The following is a 21,054-nucleotide window of genomic DNA, read 5'->3' on the forward strand; positions in this document are numbered from 1 at the left end:
CTCACCGACGCGGGGGCCTGAGCCGAGCGGGCAGAGCAGTCTCTCAGGGAAGCCAAGGTTGTTGGAGTCGGTGGTGGACAAGAGGGAGATCGGGGTAGGTTCGTCTTTTAGTAATACAAAGACCCATCTAGAGACTGCCTGTCATTCACCCGAGCGGTAACGATCACACCGATGTGCTGATCACTTGAGACAGGGCAGGTCATTGAAAGATATCGACGACTCTGTGGTGAATGGGTTAGCTGCATGCTAACGGTAGCATCTCACGTTAGCCGGCTGCACACAGCTGTCGGGTCCTTTTTTGCTTTCCACTCTTTTGTTTTCATCGTCTGCGCTGTGCTTGACGATGTGACCCATGGTCCAGACTGTAAGATGTTCTTGATGGTTGTAACAGTAGGGGGTCCGTGTCAGGGGAGCCACTCTGCAGAACGCTGCGTTACAATCAACCCCATTTGTTTTTGTTTTCATGTCCTGCCATCTGTCAGGGTCTGAGAGATACCGAGAAGATGAGGAGGGATGCGTTCACCGGAGACGGGACGTTTGGGTGTCACGGCGTGAAGTGCAGTACATGTATTACTAAAAAAGAATGAGAGAAAATAGAATAGACACGAGAACAAAATATACAGAGGAATACAGACGGACCTATGTCAAATAAATCCATATTAAAGCTAAAATCCTTTGACAGAAAACTGTGCAATAGAATTTAATTCTATCTCCCTCCAGTCAATAACTTGTCACAAGACGCGAACGTGATTGAAAATCTGTTAGCATCCACTACTGGACCAAAGGTTTGTAGTCGGGTTTATAAGATATGGGCGGCTTGCTCTGCAACATATAATCTCTGCTTCAGATCATCCCCATTTTAAACTGTGCTACGTTTTGTTTTGTAGACTCTTTAAACGTTCCTAAACATTAGAGCAAGGGTAAAATAGCAGGGGAAGTTAAACATCAGGTAGACCGTTGGCACTGACATCAAGAGAAGCTGTCCACGCATTCGCTGTGATTGGTGCATAGTTGAAGCCTTGATTAGGGGCAACTGTGCAAATACAGCGCCCCATCAAGTCCCCAGGTCTATTCATAGAGGTGAAGCCAGAGCCATGACTGACGTTTGATTGCATCAATGGCTGTATTAACTATTTAGACCGCCTCTGTCCGCGTGACACTCCGGTATCGTATGGCTTTATTTGTGTGCGTGACCTTTGCAGAGAACAAGGACTGCTGTCTGCCATTTGAAATTTCCTTTTGAGAAGAATTGATTCAGTGTTCTGTTCTAATCCCTTTGATTGCAATGCAGCCGCGGTAAGTGTACACTGGCAAGTCTCTCTCTCTCGTTCTCTCTCTCTCTCGCTCTCGTGTTCTCTCTCTCTCTCTGACCTTGGCCGTGTCAACTCCCTCCCCAGTAGATGGCTGCTGCCCACGTTGGCGCGGCCTTTTATGTGGTCAAATGCTTGATGTATTCATCACTACATTCCCTCTCTCTCTCCCTCTCTCTCCCTCTCCCCCTCTCTCTCCCTCTCTCTCTCCCTCTCTCTCCCTCTCCCTCTCCCTCTCTCTCCCTCTCTCTCCCTCTCCCTCTCCCTCTCTCTCTCTCTCTCCCTCTCCCTCTCTCTCTCTCTCTCTAACCCCCCATCCAGATTGCTGGTGGTGGTTGCAGGGCTCCGTGGAGCACCAGTGGTCAGTCGCCGTGCGCGCGTGTATGTGTGTGTGCGCGCCATTTCCCTCTCATGCCCGTCCCCCCCCCCCGGTCCTTGTGTGTGTGTTCCCCCCCCCCCCCCCGGCTCGCTCTCCGCCCTCTGACCCCTCTGAGGCCCATGCGCCGGACACGGCCCGCTGCCCGCCGGCCCGATGACTGCCTGGATCGTCCTGCCCGTCAGCCTCTCCGCCTTCTCCATCACGGGGATATGGATCGTGTGAGTGAAGCCTGTTGGGTCTCCAGTCAGGGCGTTTAGCAGACGCTTCCATCCAGAATAAGTACATTCATCTGAAGAAAGAGAAACGACAATGTATTGCTGTCGGTGCAGCAAGGATCGTTAGTGTCGAGCGCTAACAATCACTAGGTTAACCCATTCGCCGTGCGCAACAAATATAGCTAGGATAAGATGCTACACGATGTTAAGCACTGTTTTTAAGTGCCAGGACATACGACATACGATGAGTGTGCACATTAAGTGCCAGGACGTACAACATAGCATAAGTGTGTACATTAAGCGCCAGGACGTATATTATGCAGTAGACCTCTGAAGAATAAGTCCCGCCTCCGAGGCTCCTGGTTCCATTGGTCAAATGTCTGTGCGCAATAACATGGGGGTTATGAATGATCGTACATATCAAACTCTGTGGGTGGCGAAGAAGTAAAAGCTGCTCACGTTTTGAACTACACACTTTTCCCATCTAGGTTCCACTTGGTTTTGGATCGTCGGTGCCGTTAAAGTAGCGTTTATAATCGTTTGCTACTTTAACGGCACCGACAATCCGAAACCCGAGTTTTCGGAGGCGGAGGCGGGGCTTATTCTTCAGAGGTCTATAAGTGCGTGAGAGAGGTGTGGGGGGTTTGATGGGAGCAGGGTGCTGTGGTGGCCAGGGGCCTCCCTCCCAGCCGGGGGGGGGGGGGGGGGGGGGGGGGGGGGGGGGGGGGGTGAGTCCTCTCGGCCCCCTGATGTCCACACAGCCTGACCTTTCTAAAGGGGCCCTGACCCCTACTGGCTCTGTAGTACCCTGTAATGAAATTCACCGTAAGTCGCTTTGGATGAACGCCAGGGGTACGAATACGCATGTCTTTACACCCCTAATAAACGCGCTAAATGCTTATGACGTAGATCAGAGTAAAGAGCAAATGGACGTACACAGAGTCCAGGTACGTGTGGTTAAGGTGGGTCAGGTCGGGGTCAGGGGAGGGCATCCTCAGGTCAGGCTCCGGACAGTCTACCTCCCGGCCTCACCGCTAGCTTGTGTTAGCTTGCAGGTTCTATAGCTGATGTGTAGTTTAGCTCGCGTTTTGGTTAGCTTGCGTGTAGTTTAGCCTGTGTGTAGTTTAGCCTGTGTGTAGTGTGACCATGTGTTGCGCTTATGTGTTGTTTAGCCCGTGTATCGGGGGGTTTGTGTGCGGGTTAGCTTGCGTGTGTGGTCCAGCTAACACTGTGCTTCATCTCCCCTCCAGTTACGCCATGGCAGTGATGAACCATCACGTCTGTCCTGTAGAGAACTGGTGAGAAGAGATAAAATAAAACACCCGCTGTGACATGAAGAAGTTATTGTGTCTGTACTGCAGCTGGGCCATGTCCGTATCCATGACAACCACGCTTCATCAGTACCAGACAGCTAGCCCGGGAACCGAACCCTAAAAGAGGAGGGCTCTAGGGGAAGGGGGATGGCTTGTGACTAAATAGCAGAGTTGACTCATGTAGGGTAAGACGTAAAGATACAGGGTTTGACCCGATTGTGACGTTCTTGGCCGATATTGACGTTAAAATAACAATTTGGCAGAGCACACAATATTCGGTGAAGATGTTTTGTAGAAAAGTTTAATTTAGCTAAAATTGCTTTCAAAATAGTTTCAAAAGTGGTGCGCTCATTTGAAACCGACAAACATCGGCCACTGCCATCGGTCGATGTAATCCTACTGGCCGATAGGCTGATGGCAGTCGTTGACGGCGAATATCAGACAATTCCGATGTACAGCCGATAATGGGTGCATCCTTAGGTAATAGACTGAAATGAATGCTATTGAGACAGGTTAACATGATCATCCAGCCCCAACCCCACACACTGTATAGCAAAAAAGCCCTCATATGTTGGGTTTAAAGTGATGGAGTGCAATTACCTGGTGTGTTGTGTGGTGCCCGTACAGGTTCTACAACGTGACCTGCACAGAGGAGATGCCTCGACCTGGCTTCCCCAAGACCTGCTGCACCATCCAGGACATCCCGCTTATCAGGTCAGCACAGCCTCTCCTCCTCCTCCTCCCTCTCTCTCGGGCCTCCCCCTCCTTCTCTTCGTCCTCACCCTTCTCACTTATATGGGTTCCGCACTTCATCGCATTCTGAACCGCAAATGGTATTTAGACCAGAGTTGAGGCGTTCACTTAACCACTCCAGCTAGCGCTAGTTTAATCAGGATTGGATCGATATGCACCATTATCCCCAGAGCCACTCAATATCATGTTTCAAGAATGTGGTTAACCGTTGTCTTCGTTAAGCATTTCTGTTTTCTCTCTTCTCCTTCCTCCTCTGCCTGTTTTGCATGTTTGTCCCTCCTCTGCCTGTTTTGCATGTTTGTGCTTCCTCTTCTTGTGTAACGCATGTTTGTCCCTTCTCTTCCTGTGTAGTAACGCTTGTTTGTCCCTCCTCTTCCTGTGTAGTTTGTCCCTCCTCTTTCTGTGAAGTAATGCGTGTTTGTCCCTCCTCTTCCTGTGTAACACATGTTTGTCCCTCCTCTTCCTGTGTAGTAATGTTTGTCCCTCCTTTTCCTGTGTAACGCGTGTTTGTCCCTCCTCTTCCTGTGTAACACGTGTTTGTCCCTCCTCTTCCTGTGTAGTAATGTGTTTGTCCCTCCTCTTCCTGTGAAGTAATGTTTGTCCCTCCTCTTCCTGTGTAGTAATGTTTGTCCCTCCTCTTCCTGTGTAGTAACATGTTTGTGGTCCTTTTCTCTCCTCTCTGCAGTAAGTGCGGGTCCTTCCCCCCGGAGAGCTGCCTGTTCAGTCTGATCGGGAACGTCGGAGCGTTCATGGGTAAGCCCACGTCAATTCATAAGCCCCAAACCTCTCTCTCTCCACTCAAACTCTGGAGATGAGGACAGGGCTCTGTGTGGGACTGTATGTTCTAACGTTTTGATCCCGCAAATGAGGCTGTGAACTGTGAAAGCATTCCGACAGAACGTGTGCGTCAGACAGCGTTTCGCCCGGCTCTGGTTACACGGACCGGCCAGCGAAGACGCGCACGGACCTCTATAAATACCCTGCACTCTCCGATCAATGGATGTAGTCCCGCCCACGACCTCCCCCCCCCTCCGCCCTGCATCCTCCCCCGCCGACTCTTTATCCATCTCCCCCCTCTTCCTCCTCCTCCCCCTCACTCTTCATCCTCCTCCCCCTCACTCTTCATCCTCCTTCCCCTCACTCTTCATCCTCCTCCCCCTATCTTGATGATGATGATGATGATCAGCTCAGTCCCCGTCACTCAAGGGCTGATTATGGTCCAAGGTTCACGCAATGCAATGAGGTTACGGACCCCTTACGTCCTCGCGTCCTCCGCAAGGGCCTGGCGTGCGCCTCCCAAAAATTCTAACCCTCCGTCGAGGCGATTGCGTTGGGGGAACGTGGGACCGTAATCAGGCCTTTTGCCTTAATTCAAACCTCCCCTGGCTCCTCCCCGGCTCCTCCCCCCTCACTCGTCTCTCCTCCCCCTCAGTCGGTGAACTGATGGAACAACAGCGCTCTCTTTATGAAACACGATCCGTACGCTGTCCGTCACCGCAAACCAAAGCGCCGGGGTTCGCTCTCCTGCTCGGCTCACCGTGCACCGGACCGCGGTTTTAATTTGATTCAGATCAATAATCGATCATCACAATTACAATTGATGTGTCCTCTGAATCAGAAACCCATCAATCATTTCAGCACTGGATATTTCCTTGAATTAAAGGTGACATATTACACCACTGGGCGTGAGTGTGATTAGCCGTTACAAGCCGGTTTTGAAAATCTGCCTCTTCTGACATCACAGGTGGGCGTGTCCTCCTAGATGTGTGACAGATAGATGAGCAACGTTTGCTACAGTCCACTGGGTAGGCTGGCAGACTGATCTATCCAGCACACATCTAGGTGGACACGCCCACCTGTGATGTCAGAAGAGGCGGATTTTGAAAAACGGCTTGTAACGGCTAATCACACTCTATGAATAATATGTCACCTTTAAAGGGGTAGTTCAGAATTTTGGACATAGGGCCTGATTCCCCAGTTAGCCTTGGTGTTCTTTATCATTGGAGACAGTTTTCAACACATTTCATTCCTTCAGTCCTTTCAGTCCTTCTAGTTGCAGAGTTCGCTCGTGCTAGGCTAGCGCACGGCAACAGGCAATACTAGCCTGCTAATAAAACAGTCTTACCCACTCCACAGTACACCCGAGGCAAATCAACTATAACGCCAGACTATAGATGTAAATGTCTGTGTTGATAGAATAATGTTAGAAATAAAACTAACCTTGCATCGCATGAATCATCGCATTTTGAGGGACTACTTTCTCAGCAGCAGCGGAATTGAACCTAGGTATCAGTCCGCCGCTGCCGTAGCCTACTACCAGGAATATAACACTGCTGCTGAGACACAGCAAGTCCCTCAAAATGCAATGCAATGCAAGGTTGGTTTTATTTCTAACATTATTCTATCAACACAGACGTTTACATCGACCGTCTGGCGTTAGCCTAGCACGATCAAACTCTGCAACTAGAAGGACTGAATGAAATGTGTTGTTGTGTCTCCAATGATAAAGAACACCGAGGCTAACTTGGGAATCAGGTCCTATGTCAAAAATTCCGAAGTACCCCTTTAAGAGCTGTTTAGTTTGTCTGTCTTCCTGACTCCCGTCTCCCCCTCTGGCGCCCCCTAGTGATCATGGTGTGCCTGCTACGCTACGCCCAGGTGATCGAGCACAGCCACCACTGCCTGCTGAACACCAGCGCCCTGGTGTCGGGCTGCACCAACGCCGTGGGGCTGGTCATGGTGGGGAACTTCCAGGTAAAGGCCGAGGGAGGGGCAGGATGAGGACGGGGCATACATCTGGCCAATGGGCCGACAGGTTGAGGTAGTAAACAAGGCAGAAACTTTGAAGGGTGGAATACATTATTATTATGAACCGATGCAACAAATCGAAACTTTACTGTGGAAAACCTATAATCCAGGAATACAATATTAATGCTATTAGTTTGAATGTGATTGATTTGTTTCTTGTTCAACATCCAAACTAATTGCAATCATTTTGTATTCCGGATGTATTAAGTAAAATCAAATCTTGTTACAACTAGGATTTCATTGTCTTGGTCATTGTAAATGTGTCTTGTGTTTTTGTCATGCAAACACCAGTCCTCTCCAGAGACTCCTAAGTATTTAATCAACATTTACGTTCCTACTGTAGGCAATACACAAGCTCCCTTACTTTGAATGCAGCATAGGCCACCTGTTTAGCGACAAAGCTAAGCAGATTAAACCTAGCGTCTCGCTATCCTCTCCCTGCCATTGCTACTCCCATAGACGCAGTTCTACCACGCACACGCTTGCGTTCATAATGCACACACAGACACAATAGACAGACACACACACACACAATAGAGACACACACACTAGACAGACTGTAGAGGGACACACACACACACACACATTACAGACACACACACACAATAGAGACACACACACTAGACAGACTGTAGAGGGACACACACACACACATTATAGACAGACACACACACACACACGCAGACATTTTGAACACCACCACCCCCCTCCCCCCCCCTTGTCTGACCACGCCGTCTGCCCCAGGTGGACCATGCCAAGTCCCTGCACTACGTGGGGGCGGGCGTGGCGTTCCCGGCGGGGCTGCTGTTCGTGTGCCTGCAGTGCGTGCTGACGTACCGCGTGGCCGTCACCGCGCTCGACTACTGGATGGCCCACTGCCGCGTGGCGCTGGCCATCGCCGCCATGGTGTCCCTCGTCCTCAGTATCCTTTCAGTGGCTCCCCCCCCCGAGGGCCGGAGTGGGAACGCCCACCGACGCTCCTGTCGGAGGAGGAACGATGAGGTCGGGAACGTCTTTAGTGAAACGTCTCGCCTCATCGTGGTACTAATGTTTGTTAACAGTAAGGGAAGGGTATTATATATATTATGAAGATATCTGGACTTGACTCGGTTTATCCTAATGGTGTTTCCACACTGAACGACCAGCGTCGGCCCAGTGAGCTGCCTATTCGGGGGGGGGGGGGGGGGGTGAACTCTATTGTCGTCCAACATGTCGGTCTTGTCATAATGACTTACCAAAGACCAAACCGTCAGATAGGAAGTGACTCATTGGTCATCTCCAGCAGATGGCTGAGATCAGCGTGGTCTGGCCTGTTCTGCTCTACTAGCACAGTCTGGTCTGGTCCCATCTGTTGTGCCTCCTTGACCCCTGACCCTTCCCAGGCGGCGCGTTCTTCGTCCATGAGAGCTTCGTGCTGCAGCACGCGGCGGCCATCTGTGAGTGGGTGTTCACCGTGGACATCCTGGTCTTCTACGGCACCTTCACCTACGAGTTCGGCTCCGTCAGCCACGACACGGTGCTGGCCGGCCTGCAGCACGTCTACCAGCAGCACCACCTGCACCACCACCACCTCCACCACGGCTCCGGCATCGTGCTGGGCCCCGGGGCCCGGCCCACCGCCCTGGGCAGCGGCTCCAAGGGCCTCAAGTCCCCCGGCGGCAGCAGCACCTCCACCCATCTCAACTGCACCCCCGAGAGCATCGCCATGCTGTAGCCCCCCCCCCCCCCCCCCCCCCGTCTCACCACCACCACCCCCACCACCGAGGCCACCTCACGCCAGCCGATAGGGTTCAGGGAGCCAAGGAAGCTCTCCACCAATGGCGTTGGTTCGTTTAGCACAGCGAAGGCCCGCCCCTGGATCCACTGGAGGGATTGGCGATCGCTTTGAGGTTTATTTTTTTTAGTTAACGTGTATCGTTTTTATCTGATTGGTCGTCAATGTGGTCACATGACCCCCGGGTCGACCAATGAGGAGCCAACAGACGAAGGCTAATGTGCGGAGAAGCTCCGGGGAGAGTGCAGCGCGGTGGTTTCCACGACAACCGGCGGGACGCAAAATGGCGTCTCGAACCGATGGATATTTTTTTATTTTGTGCGTTCATCGCGATCAGCTTAAGCACACACAAACACATACACACACACACACTTACGTTCTGAATGAATGAGAATCTTACAAAGTACATCAAGCGATTGCGTTTACTCTCAAAAGTATCCTAAGTTCGAAAATATTGAATGTTACCAGTGAATAGTTAAGATAGATAAACGGTTACTGTAACGTCGGCAGGCTTAAAGCACATTGCCTTTATTGAAAAATGGTCACCTTTATTGTTTGTCAAGGTGGTCAGGAAACTCCTTGTGCTTTGATCATTTAATCGTGTGCTTGTGATCAGCCCCGGACGGGAAGGTGATCTGAATGTTAATTTGCATTAATTGTGGTTTATATATATACATATACATATATATGCACACACAATATGCCTTGGTATTTTGTATTTTTAGCAATTGAATTTGTATTTTTGGGTCATTAATCAGTTTTGTTGATTGGGTTCTGAAAGTTTCGTTTTTGACTGATTGGTCGTTGCATCTCAATCTCTGGCCGACAGAGAGTCAGACGTGGCTGGTGTTCTGACGAGGCTGGGGACGTTCAAGTTGACCTGAATTGTAGTCTAATACAAACTCAATCTTAGTAAATGTGATCTCCGATTTTCCCTGTCGTTATGAATGCACCATTAGTGATCCACTGAGCTGCTGCTAACCCTAGCCCCATGCTAGCTCAGCTTGTCAAGTTGTGCTTGAAACAAAAGGCAGCATCATTTACCACCAAAGTGATCGCTACTCCATTTGCATCCATGAGGTGGCGCCAGTCCGTCCTGAGAAGGAACCCAGCTGGTCAGAACACCAGCTCTGTTTGTTTCAAACAATGGCCGCCGGCACTGTCCATCAAACATTTCCAATAAGGTTGAATTATATTGAAAAGTATGTAATGTTGTTACAGGTTACGATCTGACCGGTGGACATTTTTTTTTATTCTGAAAGGTTTTCCCGTATTCTGTGATGTTTCTTTTTGCGTAGCGGCACCGTCCGAAACAGGGAGTACCTGGGACCTAAACCAAACGCCCCCTCTAGTCTAGCTGATTGTGTTCCCCTCCTCTGGGCCCCTACGTCCCCAACACTACCAGACCTCATACTCCTCACCAGCTTGTTCTCATTTCCACCAGTGTATTCCTGACAGGACCCACCTGAATCCTGAGCTGGGTGGGGGTCCCAGTCGCATCACAAACGGGGGGCCGTCATTTTGACGGGGCTGAGTTGTTTCCACGTGAGGTGAAGGATTGTAAAACGGCTCTCTCCCCCCCCCCCCCCCCCCACGCCGATGCGGTCAGGAGACCTCGACCTATCAGACGCCTGGTTTGAAACAGGTCTGGGTCTACCTGCGGGGTCATGTGACCGTGAGGCAGCATGTCGCCCCATCATCTGATCTACTGGTGCTCACCGGTTAAGGGGACACTTGGTCGACCTTGTGCCATAAACCCAATGGTCTGAAACCAGTTGACACCGCACCACACCGGTCGGTAACTGGGTATACTGGAGCTGGTGGCAAAAGTGCCACGACTGTATGAAACCTTTATGTACTTTGATAAGAAAAACAAAAGATTAAAAATGAATGTGTGGATGCCAACTTCTAGGAAACCATAGTTATTTCAGAGTTATCCACACCTGTACACCGCGGCTAGCGACACCCTAAACTACCAGACCAGCGCCCCCTAGAGGAGAAGGGCCAAACGGGTTGTGTAGCAGTTCTGTGTGGAGAAGTCTCATATCGTCCATGACATTTCCACAGGTGTGTACTCCCAGGCGAAACTCGGTGCGGTAACCCAGCCATCGGTCTAGGAGGTCATACTGACGGACCTGCGGTCGAATCATGTTTAATTCAGCAATACATGTTCAAGTTGTGCCATCACCTACCTCTGTGACATGCGCTGACTTGGGTTTTAAGACGAGGGAGGAGGATTCTCGTTGGTCAGATCTCCACTGTCCCAAGATCCGGTCTTTAATACTCTGGAAGCCAAAGCATAGAACTCGTAACTCAAGTTGGCTATTCCTACAGACCAATATACCATTATATAAAGAGATATGTTACCCAACCACACTGCAGGAGTTGTATAAACCATGTTTTGAGGGGTCAATGTACGCGGCCGGGGGCCAGTGTTCATGACAGTAGTGGGGGGCTTCCCGTTTTAAAGGAGAGCTTAGCGTGTGCTAGGCCCGTATGCTATTCAACGCTCGTTTTCTTTTACGCCTTAACCCCCGGCCCGGTTCGCAGACGGGTCACTGCGTGACTCTTCTATTGTACGTGTTCCAATGATGTGACCTTTGACCGGTCGGACTTGGACATGCGGCTCGTGCAACACCAACTCTAAGAGGAAGTCCTGGGGGGCCTCTCGCTGCAACACGTTCCACCGGACAGCGACCGCCCCACTTTAGGGGCCTCGGACGATGATTGATCTTATTTCATTCTGTGCGGGCTGCGCACACTTGAATAATTATAGCATGCTATTAAGGAACAATGAAGACTGCCTGAACTGCAGATGTCTCGGAACGGCGTCGCAGAAACAAGCGTCTACAATGACTGAATCTCCCCCCGTTCCTGTTTGACACACACACACAAAAAATATGTATAACTTACTCTTATGGTACAATCAGTGACCACCCCTTCACAAAAATAGTCAACAGGATATTTTGTTTGCTTTTTTTATAAATTCTGTAAATATGTCAGAGATTTATATTCAAATATGAAATTAAAAATGATTATTTGCAACTGTGTCTGATTTGATTTTTGTTCATAGGACATAGCGATATATATACAGTGGCGGACTCAGACTGTTTGAAGGGCAGGGGCGAAAAAAAAAAAGGGCACATTCTGCACAACATAGTACGGAACCCGTAAAGGGACATGGGGTAAAAAAAAAAAATATATTAAACGTTTCTCGTGAGCACGAGAAAGTATCTGGTGCGCACGAGAAAGTATCTTGTGAGCACGAGAAAGTATCTAACGCATATCAGTGTGTGTGTGTGTGTGTGTGTGTGTGCATGTTTGTGAGGGGTAATGTTTGTGTGCGTGTTTGTAACTAACCATCTCGTGGAGGCGGAGCGCAAGAGAGTATACATGCTCCTATAGTGCGAGATAAACATAAAGCACGTTGATTTGAATGATAGCGTGTGTGTGATTTATCGCGGGTACGGGCACACACAAGCTTAAATCATTCAAATTAATGTGCTTTATTTATTGGAGCACGTATACTCTCTTGCCTCCAACTACGAGATGGTTAGTGTTATACCTTTCCTGCTGTCGGCTCGCAGACCGAGGAGCACAGGGGAGACGTTCCCTCCAGGGCCGATGCTCTCTCGTGGGCAACACTCTTCACTTTGACCGGTAGTGGGTCTGCTATAGGTCGGAATGAAGCGGCCACCGATTCTTGACAGGCAGGGTACTTTATTCTTACACACAACTGGACACGTTCATTACTTCACTAAACTGACACTCGCCCTCCACGCTCGTCCACTCACTCGCTGACGTGCTCACGAGATATTTTCCGAGATACTTTCCCGTTCTCACGAGATACTTTCCCGTTCTCACGAGATACTTTCTCGAGCGCACCAGATGCTTTCTCGTGCTCACGAGAAACGTTAAAAAAAATAAATGTTTACCCCATGTTTGCAACAACAAGCGTGCAAAAAGCTATGATGCATCATGTATGGCACTTTTTTCTCGTGTTCACCACTCTAGAGGGCACTTTTTCAAACATGGAGGCACGAGTGGGGGCTCTCTCTCTCTCTTCTCTCTCTCTCTCTCTCTCTCTCTCTCTCTCTCTCTCTCTCTCTCTCTCTCTATATATATATAAGCAAAGAGAGATTTTATAAACGTGGACCTCGTTTCACCTATTACAGTCATTGATGATGGAATACCTTATTTTGTAAGCAAAAGGCTGCTCAAACGTGCACAGCTCAATCACAGTGCCATGCTGAGATACTCTAGTGGTAACCATGGCGGAGCTAGACCATTCTAAGTTGGTTGGCCAGGGTGAGACCAGTGATTATTTTGGGGTGGCACAGTAATCTAAATATGATATAAGGCCTCTTGAAATGTAGGGAATATTTAAGGAGTGTACACACAGTAGCTCTACAATCTACATCTTAATATTAATTCAGACTGTGGCTAATTGTCAAATACACTTTTACTTTATCAATGTGTGTCCTGTGTACTTATACTTAAACTAAGCCAGTATCCTCTGAACTTATACTCATACTCAGCCAGTATCCTGTGTACTTATACTCATACTCAGCCAGTATCCTGTGTAATTATATTTACACTGAGCAAGTATCCTGTAAAAGGTGTACATAGTGTACATTGTTTTTATCTTTATTTTATTCTTTAATAAAGATTTAATAAAGTTGTCCATCTTCTTTTTTTGCGGTCAGGAGACCTCGACCTATCAGACGCCTGGAATGAAACAGGTCTGGGTCTATCTGAGAGGTCATGTGACTGGACCTGGTCTTCATGGTATCAGGACCTGGTTATGTTCGTCAAACTGAACACGATAATGAACTTCTTTGCTCGGAGCTCTGGGAGCAGCTGGCGGTGATCTCCGTGAGAAGCTCTGGGGGCTGTCAGAGAACCATCTGGCCAGCACACATAGCCATAATAAATAATATTATTAACACATGGCCCAAAAGTTGAAAAAACATATTTATAATCATACAAAGGAATTACTTTCCGTGCCTAAAAAGAAAGGTTCAACACGCAGGTTTAACAAAACTATGCATGTCCATGACATAATGACACTGAAACAATTCTGGGATGTGGTTTACGGACACTAATATATATATGAGTGAAACTACCTCGTGCATTACATGTGTACTTAGTTGATGCAGTAGGCTACGCTAACTGCTGTCTCAACATAATCTCACTTTTTTACTCACTTTGCGAAGATGGGATTATAGCCTGACCTGAAACTGGCAAAGCTCTTGATTTTTTTGGGTGGATTTGACCTGAACAACAGATAAACGACGATACGAAAAATAAATATTGAGAAAGAAATACTCAATACGGAGTCAGGTAAGGTGGATCTATCTTCAGAAACTGAGTAACTAAGTGAATTGGGGCTACAGCACCCCTACTCAGTACTCACGCAACACTCCACTGACACGCACGCACATGCACAGACGTACACACACGCATTGAGTAACTCTCTCTCTCTCTCTCTCTCTCTCTCTCTCTCTCAAGGGGACCAGTTATTATACAGTATATTCAGTAGATGCTCATAGCTCTCTCTTGCGTAGGCTATCTCCCGCCTCTAACTGGCACTAAGCCTCATGGGTAACGTAGTCCAATAAACCTTATCAACACACCCAGCATTAAGTTAAACACAAACTTCCGCAATTTCACGTTCGGTACTCATCGGAATCCACAGAAACAATATGTAGTTGTGTTTGTGTCCAGGTCTCCAGTCTACTATGGATGAGGAGAGAGAGGAGGGGGGTCCAACCACTAAAACCACTCTGTCTGGGGAACATGGCCGCCAGAGCAAAGTTAAGAGGTAAGACGAGGATCTCTCACTGTCTGTGACTGTTGTCCATCTCAGAACTCAGCAGTGATATCTCATGACTCCATCATTATTCTGAGTAACAGCTGTGTGTGTTGAAGCCCAGAGCAGCAGCAGAGAGTAGACTCCCCTGGACCCAGCTGTGTCTCCATGAAGAGTGACCGCTCTATGGATCTACCTGAAGTGTTTAAAGATGGAAATCACCAACCTTCTAAGGAAAGGTGAGGATTCAGCCAATACATCAGGGCTGTTCAACTGGTGACCCACGGACTATCTTGATCCGGTCCGCCGACGATTAATCAGAACATAATCAATCGGGATCTATTACCCCCATGCAGGAGGAAGCTGTTTCTGAACAAGAATGAAAGCTAGTTTAATTTCCTCCAATAGGAACCCCTTCTGTGCAGTTAGCCCCGCCCACAGGACCCGCCCTCTCTGTGCATAGGCCAACGTCTGCCTCAGCGGTGGCAAAGCGTTTCGACAGCTCAAAAGCGGTTAAGTCAGCATACCAAGTCACTTTACATTGATTCACTATCATTATTACTATCATTTGACCAATCATATTTCTGTGAAAATATCAAAATAGTCTTGAGGATTTTGAATTTGTAACATGCAGTCCTTGTCACGACCAGCTTCCGACCACAAGTAACGAAGCCACTAAACGTGATGAAGTTGATAATTGAACAGGAAATATTGACCTGGTTCCAATGATTTCACAATCCACTGACTGATGTCTTCTGTTGTTTTCTCATTCAGGATCTGCTGCCGTCGAGTGCCAAAATAAAATCAAGTCTCGTTTGGAGAAGAAGTTCAGGTGTGTGTTTGAGGGAATCGCTAAAGCAGGACAGCGAACAAATCTGAATTACTTCTACACAGAGATCTTCATCACAGAGAGAGGTAGTGGAGAGGTCAACCAGGAACATGAGGTCAGACTGATTGAAAAAGCTTTCAGGAAACCGGCCAAGGAGGAAACACCAATCAGATGTGAAGACATCTTTAAACCCTTACCTGGACAAGATAAACCAATCCGGACAATAATGACAACTGGAGTTGCCGGCATTGGTAAAACCGTCTTAACACACAAGTTCACTCTTGACTGGGATGAAGGCAAAGCCAACCACGACATACAATTCACATTTCTCCTCACTTTCAGAGAGTTGAATTTACTGAACGGGAAAGAGTTTAGCTTGGTGGAACTTCTTCATCACTTCTTTATTGAGACCAAAGAAGCAGGAATCTGCAGATTTGACCGGTTCCAAGTTGTCTTCATCTTGGATGGTCTGGATGAGTGCCGACTTCCTCTGGACTTTCAGAGAAACCCGATCTGGACTGATGTCACAAAGTCCACCTCGGTAGACCTGCTGCTGACAAACCTCATCAGGGGCGATCTGCTTGCCTCCGCTCGCATCTGGATAACCACACGCCCTGCGGCAGCCAATCAGATCCCTGCTGAGTGTGTTGGTATGGTGACAGAGGTGAGAGGGTTCACCGACCCACAGAAGGAGGACTACTTCAGGAAGAGATTCACAGAGGAGACACTGGCCAACACAATCATCTCCCACATCAAGAAATCACGAAGCCTCCACATCATGTGTCACATCCCAGTCTTCTGTTTGATCACTGCTACAGTTCTAGAAGACTTCTTCAAAACATCCCAGATAGGAGAAGAGATGCCCAAGACCGTGACTCAGATGTACATCCACTTTCTGAGGGTTCAGTCCATACAGGGGGGCACAAAGTATCATGGGAGAGCTGAAACAGATCCAGACTGGAGTTCAGAGAGCAGGAAGATCATTGTTTCTCTGGGAAAACTGGCTCTTATCCACCTGGAGAAAGGCCACCTTATCTTCTACGAGGCAGACCTGGCAGAGTGTGACATCGATATCAGAGCAGCCTCAGTGTACTTAGGAGTGTTCCCACAGATCTTTAAAGAGGAGTGTGGGCTGTACCATGAGAAGGTGTTCTGCTTTGTCCATCTGAGCATCCAGGAGTTTCTGGCTGCCCTTTATGTCTTCATGTCATTCATCGAAACTGGGGTCAATCTGCTCTTAGAACAACCAAAAACAAAGTTGTCTATATTTTTTAGAAACAAAGGAAAAAAAGGAAAAGTCAATCTCTACCGGAGTGCTGTGGACAAGGCCTTACAGAGTGAGAACGGACACCTGGACTTGTTCCTCCGCTTCCTCCTGGGCCTCTCTCTGGAGAGCAATGCGATTGTCCTACAAGGTCTGCTGAGAAAGACAGTAAGTAGATCAAAGACCAGTGAGGAAACGGTGTCTTACATCAAGGAGAAGATAGGTGGAGATCTCTCGCCAGAGAGAAGCATTAATCTGTTCCACTGTCTAAATGAGCTGAACGACCGTTCTCTAGTGGAGCAGATCCAACAGTACCTGACATCAGGAAGAGTCTCCAAAGAATCTCTCTCTCCTGCTCAGTGGTCAGCTCTGGTCTTCATCTTACTGTCGTCAGAAGAGGAGCTGGACGTGTTTGACCTGAAGAAATACTCTGCTTCAGAGGAGGGTCTTCTGAGGCTGCTGCCAGTGTTCAAAGCCTCCAAAACATCTCTGTAGGTTCACTAATTACGTGTATTACAATACACACAACACAATATACATAATACTAGAATATAAAAAGTTATAATAATATAGAAAACATCTCTGTAGGTTCACTAATAACATGTATTACATACAAACAACCCAATATACCTAATAGTAGAATACACAAGTTATAATACCCCAAAAAAATTCAAGGTTAACTTATAAAATGTATCACAATACACATGTTTGTAATGAGGGTGAAAAGTCAAACTCAAAAGCTCTATTTATTTTGAAATAATAAATAAGGAAAGCAAAGAATTAACAATTGTTTATTAATATTTAAATACAGCTGTGTTCAAAGATCTAGCAATGAGTATAAATAGGTTATTATTGATAAGGATACATTAAATAAATATGTGTTCATTATTAATTAAAGGTAACCCGTTATTTTAAAAGTTTTTAACCTTCAGTCAAGTTCGTTTGGTTTTATAGACACTATTTGGTTCAACAAATAGGATGCGTTGATATAGAGAATTCAGGGTCATGTGGGTGAAGGGTGAGAGGTCACGAGTGAACAGAAACAAGGAGATAGAGGGAGGAGACAAAGGAGGAGAGTTCAAGGGGACGTTCAAGTTGACCTGAATTGTAGTCTAATATAGGGGCGTAGCCATCATTTCAGAAGTGAGGGGGACAAATTGTTCAGAGGTCTATTGAGTGATTTATCATCCTCTCGCATTCAGTTGCACCTCTCCTTAGTGGCTAAAGAACCACATACCCACAAACAGCACAGCACCTGGGGACCGACTTTAGCTCTTTAAAATGATATACTATCAAAATCTAAAGTCAAAATCTAAAATCTAAAGCTGCCAAACTCTGGTTGAGTTGACACAGAATGACCGTCGAGCATCTACAGGGTAAGTAGCCAGATAATTAAGCGCCAAATGACAACACTGAACAAGAAAAGTTCTGTCAAACACCATTCCTGTTTCAAATTATCAGAACCAAAATGGAATGGAAGTGACAAGGTCACAGTGTAATAAGCCACATCATTTAATTTAATGGCAAGAAGTGACAAGTGAAAGTGACAACAATAAACATATCGACATGAAGATGTAGCAATTTTACATTTGCTGTCGTCAACTATGACAGAGCAGATGTGCAAAATGAATCAAGACTAAGACAAATGGTATGACCTATACCTGCTGCCATTAAAACACAAATAATGCAGTAGCCAAATAATATCTGCAAATAATAAATAATAAACAAAAAGTCTCTTTGAAATTAAATAAAACTACATCTTTAAACATCATGTCAGTATTTCCCTTTTGAACTAAGGGAATCATAGGCTACAGGCTCTCCTGATTAGCTATATTACAAAATAATATTTTCAGTTCTAGGTTACTTTTAGACACAACTAGAAACAATGATATAATAAAAATAAAATAATGGTTATATTAAATAAAAAGTAACAACGTTTCTTTGTTGATTATCCTCTACAGTTAAATAACTGATGTAAATATTTGTGGCCCTTCTTTGGGCCTTGGATGACATCTGGCCACATTTTTTATTCATTTATTTCAATTTTATCAGTTTACAATCTACAGTCAAACATTTTTATTCCCCTAACAGTTCCAATACTCACAGAATGTATTTTTGAACTTAGCATGGACTGCAAGGTGCATTCCATTTTCCATGAAAGCAATACTGGGTGCCCCCAGACATTGTGGTATCACATGTCAGTCATGATCTAGTCACTACAACATATATGTAGTACACTGTACACAGTACACTGATCTCACCTAAGTGAAGCACCCAAATGTGATTCTGCGCCTCTCATTATCCGCAATGAATTGCTGAGCAAATTGTCTCCTATTTAGTTTGTCCAGTTTATCTTTGTGGATATGACATACAGCAACACTGTTGAGCCGAGACTGTGTCATTGTGCTTCGGAGCCAGGCTTTTAACCTCCGAAGTCCACTGAAGCTTCTTTCAGCCTCAGCGGAGGAGGCAGGCACAGTAAGAAGCAACCGCACAAGTATTTCTACTTCAAAGAGACCCCTGACTTCTGGCAACATTCCTTGCAGAATGGTAGCAGCTTCACTGCTTGACTGAAAGTCATACTTGGACTTGAACATTGCTAATTGCACTTGAAGAGAAGGTCTGTACACTGCTGGGTATTGCAGCAAAACATCATCATCTGTCACTCCTGTTAAGAGTACTTTTTCAAGTTTCCTGATCATAAGCGGGGCCCATTGTGATACATTGCGGGGCCCATTGTGTGAACCTAATCACACAGCATGCCTGCACAGTGTCTTCTGTTGTTCGTGACTCTTTGCAGTGGGCTCATGAATTGGGAGTTCTGTCTAGCCAGTCAATGAAAATGAAGTCCATTTGTGACAGTGAAAGCACAATGCCCCTTCAACACCTGGGATGAAATCAAGCCAAGGGAAGTCCTGATGCCATTGTCTCCGAAATCTTAGAGTTTTATCTGCCAACTTCTGAGACACAATGGTCTTAGGATCTGGCTGATGGGGTTTTAAAGTGGCCACAGAAGATCCCTCCTCTGTTGTATCTGTCTGAAGCCTCTCCCTGACTGTCAATGCTGCAGCCTGGTCTCTCCCCTGAGACATGACCTTCTCCCTGTGCTACCTATTGACACACAGACAATAACAATTTAGAGTATAAATAAGACTAGTTCAGAAATAGCTGTGGAAATGCTAATCTTAGAGTCACTCTTATCCTATAGACATTTCCTTAGCCAGTTATTATTTCTCCTACAATTTCTCCTGCAATGATATAGATAATAAATGTGCAAAGCAAAACTTAGAGAGAGAGAGGAGGCGACCTGGGACCTTCAGTGGGGGTTTCAGTCCGCAATAACAGATAATCCCCCGTTCCCCCTTGTCCGTTCTATTTAGAAACATATTTGATAAACGTCTTTTATTTCGCTTATTTAGTTATATTTCATAATTAATTAAGGCCGCCACCAGAGGGCGCCTTCAACGCATTTGCCGCCCTAGGCGATTGACTAGGATCGCCCTTGCATTGCTTCTTGGTGGTGGGCGTGCCCTTAACCTGCGTCCGAGACCAAGTTTCATTGACATGATCAAACAACCTGCCCCTCCCCCTGATGACAGTCCTGCTGTCTCCGCACGCAGCTATTTGATAAATGCTAGATGATAAATCACGCATTTCCAAAAAAAAAAAAATCGAGTCTGACTGTCAATAACAATGCGGGACAACGTCTCAATTTGCGGGACGCGTTCAAAGTCATGGAAATGCGGGACTGTCCCGCACAAAGCGGGACATCTGGTCACCCAACAGTTAACAATTGTTAACTAGCTTAACTTGATATATTGACATCTATAAGTCAGTCATCATTTAACTAAACAACATGCAACAGCATTACTCAACTTACACGGTTTGTTTGGAAAACACAATGTAAAGTTTTTTGCCTCTTGGCAGCTGCTGGTTTGCTGAACATGCTTAAAACAGATCTGAATCAGCCTCTGTGTGATTGAAATCACAACACGACAGCGGTGTTTGCCACCTGGTTCCGCCTGCTCATGGTGCGTTCAAAGGCGGCTTGGAAAAACGCGTTTCCACGTCTAAGAAATTAATTGAATGGTTGTAATGGCTGTAAAAAGTGCGGGGGACAGAGGCAGAGATGGAAAAAAAAAATTTGCCTACCAGCCACTTTTTATACGCTATATATTTTTTTAATATATGCGGGCATTTTAAACAATATATTAGTAACAATAGATAAGAAAAGTGTTTTTCATACACATAATTTTTTCCATCAGAAGTGATTTTTACTGTAAGTAGGCGCTACCAAGGAACTGAGTTGAAAATGTTACACTCTTACCGCATACGATAAACAATACACAGGTATCTGCCATGTTAAGTCATGTTCATTTCAAAGGTGTTACGATTACAAGTTTGGGGATAATGCATCTATACAAAGTATTTTCAATAAAAAAAAAATTGACATATTAACAATAAAACAACATGCATGGCTACACCATCATAAGTCAATTGGAACATTTGTTTGGAACATTCGTTTGTTCGCTATGCAGCCCTGCCATTGCGCATTCACAGACTGGCTTTTGTCAAAGGAATACCCGGTCAATGATGG

The 21,054-nt window shown here is 46.6% G+C and overlaps 1 protein-coding gene and 1 long non-coding RNA gene across 2 annotated transcripts; one reads left to right on the forward strand and one right to left on the reverse strand.

Annotated features, from left to right (window-relative positions):
• Positions 1 to 1,774: 1,774 nt before the first annotated feature.
• On the forward strand, positions 1,775 to 11,522 carry LOC307078733 (transmembrane protein 150A-like). The gene is made up of 7 exons (XM_079740680.1): positions 1,775 to 1,907; positions 3,155 to 3,202; positions 3,845 to 3,931; positions 4,656 to 4,723; positions 6,597 to 6,724; positions 7,523 to 7,700; positions 8,161 to 11,522. Exons 1-7 carry the CDS (start codon positions 1,843 to 1,845, stop codon positions 8,490 to 8,492), a joined length of 906 nt encoding a protein of 301 aa, XP_079596806.1. The 5' UTR covers positions 1,775 to 1,842; the 3' UTR covers positions 8,493 to 11,522.
• Positions 1,832 to 3,941, reverse strand: LOC307078738. Its single transcript, XR_013812007.1, has 3 exons — positions 3,818 to 3,941; positions 2,841 to 3,199; positions 1,832 to 1,978 (listed from the first exon to the last, which is right to left on the reverse strand). It is a non-coding gene; the product is annotated as an uncharacterized lncRNA (long non-coding RNA).
• Positions 11,523 to 21,054: the final 9,532 nt, after the last annotated feature.

Source organism: Pollachius pollachius (assembly GCF_949987615.1).
Source record: "Pollachius pollachius genome assembly, chromosome: 1".
Classification (NCBI taxonomy): Eukaryota; Metazoa; Chordata; class Actinopteri; order Gadiformes; family Gadidae; genus Pollachius; species Pollachius pollachius.